At 33.2% G+C, this 11,058-nt stretch overlaps 2 protein-coding genes and 2 long non-coding RNA genes across 5 annotated transcripts; 3 read left to right on the top strand and 1 right to left on the bottom strand.

The window, feature by feature from the left end:
- Window positions 1-114: 114 nt before the first annotated feature.
- On the top strand, window positions 115-1,258 carry LOC144565710 (uncharacterized). 2 transcript variants are annotated; one of them, XR_013514944.1, is made up of 3 exons: window positions 115-357; window positions 441-757; window positions 1,210-1,258. It is a non-coding gene; the product is annotated as an uncharacterized LOC144565710 (long non-coding RNA). The 2 variants fall into 2 exon arrangements; XR_013514943.1 differs by lacking the exon at window positions 1,210-1,258 and having other exon boundaries at window positions 441-528; window positions 688-855.
- An 8-nt stretch (window positions 1,259-1,266) lies between these two features.
- LOC144565709 (uncharacterized) lies at window positions 1,267-2,375 on the top strand. Its single transcript, XR_013514942.1, has 6 exons — window positions 1,267-1,292; window positions 1,380-1,485; window positions 1,595-1,757; window positions 1,932-1,985; window positions 2,089-2,173; window positions 2,303-2,375. It is a non-coding gene; the product is annotated as an uncharacterized LOC144565709 (long non-coding RNA).
- Window positions 2,376-3,692: 1,317 nt separating this feature from the next.
- Window positions 3,693-5,441, top strand: FH (frataxin-like protein). The gene is made up of 5 exons (XM_078315481.1): window positions 3,693-4,065; window positions 4,382-4,454; window positions 4,568-4,615; window positions 4,695-4,789; window positions 5,117-5,441. Exons 1-5 carry the CDS (start codon window positions 3,833-3,835, stop codon window positions 5,244-5,246), a joined length of 579 nt encoding a protein of 192 aa, XP_078171607.1. The 5' UTR covers window positions 3,693-3,832; the 3' UTR covers window positions 5,247-5,441.
- Window positions 5,442-5,729: 288 nt separating this feature from the next.
- Window positions 5,730-6,369, bottom strand: LOC144565668 (calcium-binding protein PBP1-like). Its single transcript, XM_078315482.1, has one exon. The coding sequence runs from the start codon at window positions 6,164-6,166 to the stop codon at window positions 5,831-5,833; it is 336 nt and encodes a 111-aa protein (XP_078171608.1). The 5' UTR covers window positions 6,167-6,369; the 3' UTR covers window positions 5,730-5,830.
- Between the last annotated feature and the right edge of the window lie 4,689 nt (window positions 6,370-11,058).

Genomic DNA, 11,058 nt, shown 5'->3' with positions numbered 1-11,058 from the left:
ACCCGCGCAACATTTTCATTTTCAGTCCCGTTGATTCTCTCTCTCCCGCTTTTTCATTCATCAAAACGCTCTCTAGGGTTTTTCAAAACCGCGCATCGCTCTCTATCTCTCCCGCCGCTCAGGAGAAAGACGTTCTATTTTACCTCAGCTCAGGATTTGGGTTGTGGCTGCTTCAGTTGTTAATTTCAGCTTGAGCAACTGAATTAATTTACATTATTTTTTAAGAGATTCCAGTCAATTTCAGCTTGAGCAAGAAATTTTGAATTTTGCTGAAGGATTGAGGCAGATAGGATCAGTCCCAGAGGAAAAGATATGTCTTTGCTGACAACTCATCTAGGTGGCTAATTGCTGATCAAGGTGTGTGTTCTTTTCCTGAATTAAGTATTACCTTTTTCTTTTAGGATTGGAGTTGTAAAATTACATGGGTGATAGTATTGCAGGTATCATGGCCACATGTGCTATAAATGTTATACGAGGCACGAGATCGACTGATGAAGAGTTATTTCAAATCTATACCCATTCAGAAAGGTACACATTTTTTTATTGTAAGATATTGCTACATAGAAACTAGGTCAATTCTGTATCCATTCATTTTGTTTATGTTAATTTAGTTGTATTTGTCAAGAGAGAAGGATACTTATTTTTTGTATTATGTTGCCTATTTATTGTTTTTGCCTATAATTACAGTGTAGGTCTTGTAGTGGACGATCCAAAATTTCTTAAAAGGCTAGTCGATTCACTTGTTCCAAGAGTAAAGGTTAGATTTGTAATTTTGCTTTGGGGCGACAAACTGGACCCAAACAAAAATGTTCCCATGGCGAATATACCTTTGTATATGTACAATGAAATCAATAAACTAGGAAAAAAGAAACGCCATTTTTATCATCTTTAGCATTGTTTGTTTTTCTTTTCTTATTAACTATTGGACCATTTTTAATTTAATATATATAATGTGTAAGAAAAATAATGTGGCCCAAAACCTGATAAGTAGTTGAACACGATAACGTATACTTACATAATGTCCTAGGTGAAAAGATAGAATTTGAGGCCATAAAACCTGATGATGTAGCAATTCTGATGTATACTAGTGGTATGAGTGGTACGCTGACTATTTTACTAATAACTAAAAAATATATTCATATAATATGTGTTATTTGCAGAAGATAGAAATTTTCCCATTTTTTAGTGGCATTGTGTTAATAATTTCAGATAAATAATTTGTGGGACATGGTACCATGTCAAGTAGGAGATAGATTTTTTAGTACCCCGCTAGTATATGAAACACTTTACAAGTAGGTATTAAAGTCCATCAAATGTTACTTCTATTTTATTTATTTCTCTTGAATGAAGCTCTGAGTTGTGTATGCCATTATGTGCAGTTCAATCCAAAAGCAGATCTCAGCTAGTTCAACCGCTAGGAAGTTAGTTGCAGTTATGCTAACTAACATTAGAATGCTTTATACAGAGGCTAGGAGAATTTATGAGGTTTGAATTTTTTTTTCTTTTTCGAGTTCTTTATATCATGCATGACCTTATAAATTCTGATCTTTTCTTCTCTCTCATTTTCTTTTCTTTATGGAAATAATTACATAAGAGAAAAGCACTTTCTAAGAATCCAAGGCAACCTTCGTTATTTATTTGTATCCTTGATTGGTTGTGGGCACCATTTGTGTCTGCCATTGTATTAATTTCCTTTGCATATTCTCGCAAAAAAGCTGCTCTACTCTAAAATTCACTCTTCAATCGGTATATCAAAGGTGTGCTCCTTCATCATAATTGTTGCATATCACAGAGCTACGTTTATGTATATCTTTTTAAAAGAGACATTATTCATATATCTTTTAAAAAAGCTAGATACCTAAAATACTGTACTTGAAATGTAGCATTTGCTAAATGATAATATATGTGCAACTTCTCTATTAAACATGCAGGCTAGTATTAGTGGAGGTGGAAGTCTACCAATGCATATTGATAAATTTTTTGAGGTTGAAACTCTAGATTAGCTTTTCATTCATTATCTTTTTTTTTCTTTGATTTTGTTTATTTCTAGAATCAAATTTGATGTTGAACTTGCATTTGTTGCTTTAGGCAATTGGGTTTAAAGTACAAAATGGGTATGGTTTGACAGAGACCTCCCCTGTTGTCGCTGCTAGCTAGAAGGCCTGATTGTAATGTAAAATATCTAAAACTTCCTTTTTTACTCTTCAAGATTATTAAAAATGGATTTTTTTTTTTTTTTTTTTTGAAAGTAGCTCCAGTTCAACTTGACCAAATTAGTATGACACTTTGTTAATCTTTGAAGGTTCTAGGCACAGTGGGACATCCGATAAAGCACATAGAAATCAAGATCGTTCATATGGAAACAGGTCAATTGGATATTTTAATTGTGATATTTGAACAACTTTGAAATTTAAACGTGCTTAATTTAGATGTTTAATTTAGTGTTATTTGATATTTTTGTATATAGGTCATCAAAAATATATGGTAGTTGGTCAAATAATAAAATTTATTAAAAAAATATATATCTAGTGTCGGCTATTTAATAAATAACCGACACTAATAACTAATAAGTATTAGTGTCGGTTTTTTAATAAACAGACGACACTAATACCTTACTTCTAGTGTCGGCTATTTAAAAGTATTAGTATCAGCCCGATTAATGTCGCCCAATGTTTGACACTAATACCCATAAACAACTAACACTAATTCGAAGTTCTCCACTAGTATGGCCATGGTTCATACTGAATGGATCTATAGATGATAAACAGATTAAGGTCAGGTTCATACTGAAAGGGTCTATTAACATAAATAATGATCATAACAAATCATTGTTATCATATTTATATTATTGTTATTATTATAAAGTAATGTATAAAATAATAATTGTTATTTCGTACATTGTTGATCTATTTATTACAATAATAAATTCATCGATTCTAATCAAGGTTCTAAATAGCGTTTATAGCGGCATTGCGAGGAGACAAAAAAAAAGTTTTAGCGAATAGCATAGTTATAGCAAAACCTATCACATTGCGTTTTTTTTTTCTTTTCAAAAATTATATTTTATATTTGTACTAATAATAAACATTATCTTAAGTCTCATAGGAAAAAAAACACAAAATTAATTAAGAAGTTCTAATATTATCTCAGGGATTAGATTTTGTTTTTAATTTCTGGAGAGCCCGATGCATAATGTATAATACAAATAATTTAATTGATATAGCCCAACGCACAATGTTCAAATTTATTGATATAGCTTCTTAAATTTAATAAAAAAAAATCCATATAATTTAATTTCAGTTTGGACTTTAAAGTCCATTTAAATTGCAAAATAATAATAATAAACCTATGTAGCATAGCGGACCACTATTGCCGTTATGCGCTATAGCGGATCGCTATTACAGTTTTACTCTGTAGCTTAGTTTTTTAGGTTCAAAACCGCTATAGTACTGTAGCTTCGTTATAACTAGCTATTTAGAAAACTAATTCTAACAGAAACTCTTATTGTGTTATTTAATAATAAATTTTGAGCAAAAATAACATTTTGTCCCCCCTATTCTATTGTAAGATTGCCAAGACGGTCTACAAGTATAGCGTGATCCGAGCCCATTTGTTTAGCCGAATAGGCATTCATTTGAGGCCCAATTGAGGCCCATTCGAACTGATTAGAGTTAGACTCAACCGAAGTAGCTCCTGGAGCGAGTCCCGTCTGATGAGATTGAACGGGAACGGGGACGGGGTGGAGCTGGCGAGCTGCTCGATCGAAATTCCAATTCCACCGGCCACCGCAGTCCGCAGCCTAGTCTGAACTCTGAAGTCTCTCCAAAAAGCGATGGCATCCAAGCTCTTCCTCAAACGCTTCTTCAAATCCAAAACACCCATCCCTTGCCTTTACCCTTGCGCTCCTCTCCTTCCATCATCTTCGTTCCTTCTAGAATCTTCCATCGTACCGCCGCTGTCCCTTCTAGAACCTCTATTTTCTCCGTCTCTCATCTCCAGACCCTTCTTCTCCTCCCGCCCTTCACATGCAGAAGAGGTTCCGGGCCCCGCTGCAGTCGATCATAGGTATTGTATTCTTTCTCTTTCTCTTTCTCTTTCATTTTCATTTTTCTATGTTTGCAGTTGTATCCTTCTTTATGGATAACTTGGTTAGCAGATGAACTTTTATCTGTAGAGATAATTTGAGTCCTATGCACTGCTTTTATTAGGTCCTAAACTGTCTAGGCCTTTTAGGTATCTACAGAAATAATGTACCTAAATCCTGCTATACCATTTTTATTAGATTGTTTGAAAAAAAATCATATAACTTTCATCCAATGCAAGCTTTAATAGCATATAAATCATAAAATTGCTTCTGTTTATCTTATTTAATTAATAATAGGTCGACATTGACAGAGGAGGAGTTTCATCAGATGGCGGATGAGACCATTCATAATTTGCAAGAAAAGCTGGAGGTACTTTTTTTGAAGTATACCTCTTAAGTTATCAGCTTTACTGCTTACTGTTCCAAAATTGATTTTGAGTAAAACTTATCCATACATTTGACTTGTAAGATCTTTTTATATAGGAATATGGCGACTCCCTACAGCTGGATGGGTTTGACGTAGACTATGGGGCAAGTACATCCATCTTTTTTATTATTATTGTTATGATGTTTTCTCTGTTGCTGTGACCGGAGAGTATAATTATTTCAGAATCAAGTCCTGACATTGAAGCTCGGGGATCTAGGCACGTATGTGGTAAACAAGCAGACACCAAATCGACAGATCTGGCTCTCTTCTCCTGTCAGGTTTATTAGTTACTCCTACAGTAATTTGTGCCTTTCTCTTAGCAGCACAACTAACTTGAGCATTTTTACTGTAGTTTTATTTATTCATCAATTTATGCTTTCTTGATTTTGTTGGTTTAGCCATTTCTTATTTGTGCTCTCTGTTTGACCTAGAATCATTAAAACTTTACTTAAACGACTGCTGCTCTCTCGCTAGGCATACCAATTAAAAGTCAGGTGTTTTATCAGCATGTACCAGCCTCATGTGATCTACCTGAATTCATTCATTTTTGTAGAAGTTTGGTTATTCTCTTATTTAACGATGATATGTTCATCAATTGCGTGCAGTGGGCCTTCTAGGTTTGATTGGGATGCCAGTATAAGTGCATGGGTATATAGAAGAACTAAATCAAATCTAACAAAACTTCTTGAAGAGGAATTGCAGGAGCTCTGTGGTGAGCCCATTGATCTTTCATGATTGTAAGAAATGGATCCTTACTTGTAGATTAGGATAAGGCAGTTTCAATTATAATCAAACAACTTGTTTTAAAATTGTCATTCAATAAATTATAAGTTTTGGTTGAAAGACTTTGTAATGAGGATAATACAACATAAAATTTTGCCTGTTTATGGAGCATGATGTGATTATTCAATTATACAATTTTTATTTCCATTTGGTGTGCTCTTACTAGAATCAGTAGTTTCCGCAGTTCAATATATATTGGCCTTGGTTCTTGACTTCTTGTAGTACTTAAATTATCACTGTTTTGCATTCAAAGTTGGTTATTTATTAGTTGGTCGATTTACCTGGTGTGCTGGTTTAGAGCTTTGGATTAAAGTATCACTGTACTTGGCTAGTTTTTATTCTTGAACTGGTGCTGGAAATGTAGTAACACACAAACACACACACACACAGAATCAATGGAGGCAAAGTACATGAGATGTAAAACAAGAGCAGGAATGTCCAATAAGTGGTGTATTGTTTCCAACTGAAACCAATTCAGGGAATAAAAAAAAGAATGTGTACATCTATGTAAGAGCAAAACATACTGTTTCACATAATTACGCCCCAAGAAAATCTAATAATCTCGCAGAGCTCTCCATCAGCTCGGGGCTCATCCGAACCATTAGTATACAAAACTCGGTTTGGTCCAGTGCACCATCTCCATCCAAGTCCCCCTTCCTGACCATTTCTACAAGCTCATCATCTCCCAACCTCTCCATTCCTAATCTCTGTGCATTCCTTTTCAAGCTATCCAGTGTAATCAGGCCTCTCTTGCTGTCCATTAGCAATTCGAACCCTTTGCATAGCTCTCGGATCAGGCCATCGGGACCCAGCTTTTCGGCCATAGAAGGGAGAAAGTCTTCGAAACTTAATGAATCATTAGTGGGAGCCATTTGTATAGTTTTGAGTTGAGAGCAAGTTTGATTGAATTGAATTGAATTGGTCTGTTGTGATGTTAATGGATATTGTTCTTTCTTATATAGATATGTATTGTTGAAGGTTTCTCGGAAATTATTAGAGATGATCTTAAATTGACAGAGTATAAACAGATAATTTTCGCCTGTGGATTCAACGATGAGATCAGGCTGGCAGCTGGCTGAATAAAGAAGCATTTTAGATATTCCAGTTTGGTTTCTAAGAAGTTGCATGGTACTTTGTGGATTTATATGATTAGTCTTGACGGAGCAATTAAACTTTATTTTTTTTTTCCTTTTTGACTCGGTCTCGGTTGCGGTACATTTTGCACGTTAGTCCTTAACTAATTTCAAGAATGCACTTTGTGTATACATTAATTTGACCTGCCTGTTAGGCTGTTAGTTAGGTGACTAATCTGTGAACTGCTTGGGTTATTGACCTCACCTCCTAGGAAACATATATAATTCTGTTTCGTTTAGGTTTAAATTTACTGGTTACACCATCTTGGTTTTAGCTTCTGAAATTCAAGGAAGAAACTAAAGTCAAACATGAAGAGCTCAGCAGTCAGCAGTCAGCACCATGTATTTTATGTTTCAGCCCCCAATCTATTTTTTTTTTTTTTTTAGTTCCGCCCCTAACTATATTTCTCTTTGATCTGCATGCATGTATGCATATTTTGCTGTAGAGGATAATAACTCAGTTGAAGATCGCACGCTACACACAATACCCCAGAAGCATTAGCACAAAATACCTTTGCTAATCTTCTTTCCTGCACGAAGGCAGAAGGAAATTTGGGATAAAGTTTCTAGGCTTTGACTGGCGAAATTAACACGGAATTATTAAAGAAAAAGGGTTGCTTGTCGGGGAATTTAAAACGGAAACGGATAACACAAAAACAGTGTGAATAAGGAGCTGTTGCAGGTCGCCGCCTTTTTATTTAAAATTGTGTATTCGCATCGCAGTTTGACATTGGAGGGAGGTGCCAAAATGCCCTTCTAGTCTAATAATCCGTCAAAAATACTTTAAATAATAAATGTCACAGAATCTTAATTCATAAAAATATATATAACTAAGGAAAGCATTCATTTCTCGTGTGAAAGTGCTAACCTAAAGCAACTAAAGGCGGCCATTTTTATTAATATCCTTAACAAAAAACTTAATTTTAAAAATGTCATTTTGTACCGTTTTTTTTTCAAAACTACTCCGACCGCCAGGCCCACGGGCGGCCCAAAAATCCAACCAAACAGCCCGTGGCTGGGGCGCTCCATACCACTAGCGGATCGCCCGTCCCGCTTTTTTTTTTTTTTTTTTTAGATCTTAGTATTTTGATTTAAATAATTTTGTGAACAAAAAGTTTTATTGTTTAGAGTGTATGCCAAAAAATAAAACATTTGATATATTTATGAAGTGATGTCGTAACTCTTTATAACTATGATTTTTTATTTTTTTTGGTGAACTTTGATTTTATTTATCAGTTCGATATCACAAGTCTAAATATAACACTAATTAAGAATTTGGCCTTTATTCAAAAAATTTCAAGTTCTGACAGCTTGTTGATCTTCTCTTTTTCCAATTTTTATAATATATGTAACATATATACATATACATATACACACACGTATATATATATACATATACATACATATATACATACATACATATATACATATACTTATACATACATACATACAGAGTTAGGCTGGGGTGCTATGGATAGCATAGTGGCCTCCCGTGCTACGGCTCAATATTTGAGTTTTCAAAATCCAAACGGTCGATCCGAACCGTTCATCTTATTCTCCATATTAATATCTGCTTGGAGACCAAATTTTACATTTTTCTGAATTTTTTTACTATTTATTACGTATTTTACAAAATTATTGATCCAACGGTGGCTGCACAAAACAGTAAAACCGTTGGATTAGCGATTTTCAAAGTGGCTTAATAAATAGTAAAAAAATTCAGAAAATTATAAAATTTGGTCTCCAAGCATATATTAATATGGAGAATAAGATGAACGGTTCGGATCGACCGTTTGGATTTTGAAAACTCGAATATTGAGCCATAGCATAGAGGCCACTATGCTATCCATAGCACCCCAGCCTAACTCCATACATACATACATACATACATACATATATGTACATATATACATATATACATATATACATATACACATATACACATACACATATACATATATACATACTCGAAGTCCAAATAGCCGATCTAAACCGTTAGATGTTTAATCTATATTAAAATGTACTTGGAGACCAAATTTTACATTTTTTTTTGAATTTTTTTACTATTTATTAAGATGGTTTGAAAATCGTTATTTTTTAATGCCTACCGTCGAACGAAAAGGTCAAATTTTGCATTTTAGTCCCTGTATCAATCCATACTTGTTGATTTACCAGCAAAGGTCAAATTTGATATTTTTTTAGTGCATTGCACTATACCAGTGGCCTTTGCCTAGTGCTTGGCTGCTGAGTTTGGACTGATACCATACCAGAGGTCAGTCTATGATACTTTGTGCATGGACAGAGATCTAATTTGATGTTTGAACATATTTTAGTAGCTCTAAACTACTATTTTAGTACCATAAATAAAGAGAAGAAGATCAACAAGCTGTCAGAGCTTGAAATTTTTTGAATAAAGGCCAAGTCCTTAATTAGTGTTATATTTAGACTTGTGATATCCAACTGACAAATAAAATCAAAGTTCACCAAAAAAATAAAAAATAAAAAATCATAGTTATAAAGAGTTACGACATCACTTCATAAATACATCAAATGTTTTATTTTTTGGCATACACTCTAAACAATAAAAAATTTTCTTCACAAAATTATTTAAATCAAAATACTAAGATCTCTCTAAAAAAAAAAAAAAAAAAAAAGCGGACCGCCCGCGGGCGGTTTGGTTTGATTTTTGGGCCTGGCGGTCGGGGTAGTTTTGAAAAAAAACAGTACAAAATAGCATTTTTAAAATTAAATTTTTTGTTAAGGGTATTAATAAAAATGGCCGAACTAAAGGCATCGTCTACTTTTAAAACAAAGTCACCACATTCCGTGTACTTAAAATGATATTTAGACAAATGCACGGTTCTCTAAGGAATGTCGCATTAAAATGATATTGAAGTGCATACATGATAAAACTCCCCCTTCAGAATTTATTTTTTTATATGATCATTATATTATTTTTTTATAGGTAGTACAATAGTAAAATTAATTATTTAGTTTTGACCTTTTTCATCGACTTCTATTAAAAAAAAAAAAAAAAAAAAAAATTGGGTCCAACCAATTCCCTGAATTGCGTCTAGTGGATCAAAGATGGATGCTGGAAGGATAAATACGTTAGTTTTGACTTTTTGAAATGTTGTAAGTTGGGAGAAATAATCAGAGTAGACTGAATCACTGAACTGCTTCAACTGGAGAATACAATTAAAATTTCATTCTATTCTGAGAACTGATTCTGATGATTGTTTCCAAGTTTTCTTGTGTTGATCTGTATATATAGTAAAAAAAATAAACATTGTGAGAGTTTTTTTTTTTTTTAAATCAGATACATTGTGAGAATTGATAGCCTGTTAATGAAAGTGAAATCTACTTTTATACTTTATCTACCTCTCTCACTTCAACAGCTTTTTTTAATTTCGTCGAGTTTCACAAGATATTACAAACTTTGGGGTAATGATTTTAACAGATTAGTATTAGCTTCATACAGCGCACATACTATAGAATTAAAACATCTCTGCATGTAGTTAATGCGCTGCATGAAGCTAAAACCACTCTGTTAAAATATTTACCCCAAAATTTTGTGATCCGCTGTGCGAAACAGCAAAAGCATTCAATTCAATTTATAACGTCTTATCGGTACTTTGATGCCTTGAATTAATTGAAATATTGAATCCAGGCCCATATTGTTTTATCGTCAACGGGCCTTGATTCAATTAATGCCAATTAGTTAGCCCACTTAATTAGTTAAACGGGCTCCAATTCTATAAGCATTACAAATGGAATTAATTGAAACAGCATAAGCAAGCATTACAAAGTTTAGTTAAATAATGACGAAGTTGGAGTTGGAATATCATTTGCTTTCCTGCACTTGGAAAAGGAAAAGGAAAAGGAAAAGGAAAAGATATGGCATCATTTCTAGAATTCTAGTTATTTAATTTCAACTTCAAATAGAAAAAAAAATTATTACTGTTTTCCAATTCTAAGAAAATAGAAAAAATATGACATCTTTATTTTATGCAACGCATTTTATTTTACTTTACTTTAATTTAATTTAATTTGGAAAAAATAAAAAAATAAACGAGGATAAAGTCCTGCACTACCCTATTTATCTTTTATTTGAATATTGTGTTCTAATTAGAAGAAATTGCATAGTCGCATGGTTGAAAGAAAAAAAAAATGTAATGCGGCAGGTTTTGAGAATTTTGGAACTGATATAATTGCAAGCTAACAAGGACAACCTTTTAAAATTAAGAGGCAAATGACACTAATTAATGGCTACTATCGCTACCAAAACCTATATATATAGAGAGAGAGTTGGGCTACGGTGCATTGCAATGTATAGTCTCTTTTGTACATTGGATTATAAATCACCGGATTCAAAGTCCAAATAACTGATCCAAACCGTTCATCTTGTTCTCCATATTAATATGTGTTTGGAGACCAAATTTTACATTTTTTGAAAAAATTTTACTATTTTTTTAGATTTATTGAAAATCACTGTTTTCAGACAAATGTGGACCATAAAAAAACAGCGATTTTTACTAAATCTAAAAAAATAGTAAAAAATTTCCAAAAAATGTAAAATTTGGTCTCCAAACACATATTAATATGGAGAATAAGATGAACGGTTTGGATCA

Source organism: Carex rostrata, chromosome 14 (assembly GCF_964058835.1).
Source record: "Carex rostrata chromosome 14, lpCarRost1.2, whole genome shotgun sequence".
Taxonomy (NCBI): domain Eukaryota; kingdom Viridiplantae; phylum Streptophyta; class Magnoliopsida; order Poales; family Cyperaceae; genus Carex; species Carex rostrata.
Note: the sequence above shows the minus strand (reverse complement) of the source record. Positions and strands in the feature narration are given on the sequence as shown.

Excerpts from the sequence above, each read along its gene's own strand:
- FH (XM_078315481.1), top strand. The coding sequence starts at position 3,833 with ATGGCATCCAAGCTCTTCCTCAAACGCTTCTTCAAATCCAAAACACCC. Across the intron at positions 4,455-4,567 it reads ATTTGCAAGAAAAGCTGGAG|GAATATGGCGACTCCCTACA; the intron begins GTACTTTTTTTG and ends CTTTTTATATAG. Across the intron at positions 4,616-4,694 it reads GGTTTGACGTAGACTATGGG|AATCAAGTCCTGACATTGAA; the intron begins GCAAGTACATCC and ends TAATTATTTCAG.
- LOC144565668 (XM_078315482.1), bottom strand. The coding sequence starts at position 6,166 with ATGGCTCCCACTAATGATTCATTAAGTTTCGAAGACTTTCTCCCTTCT.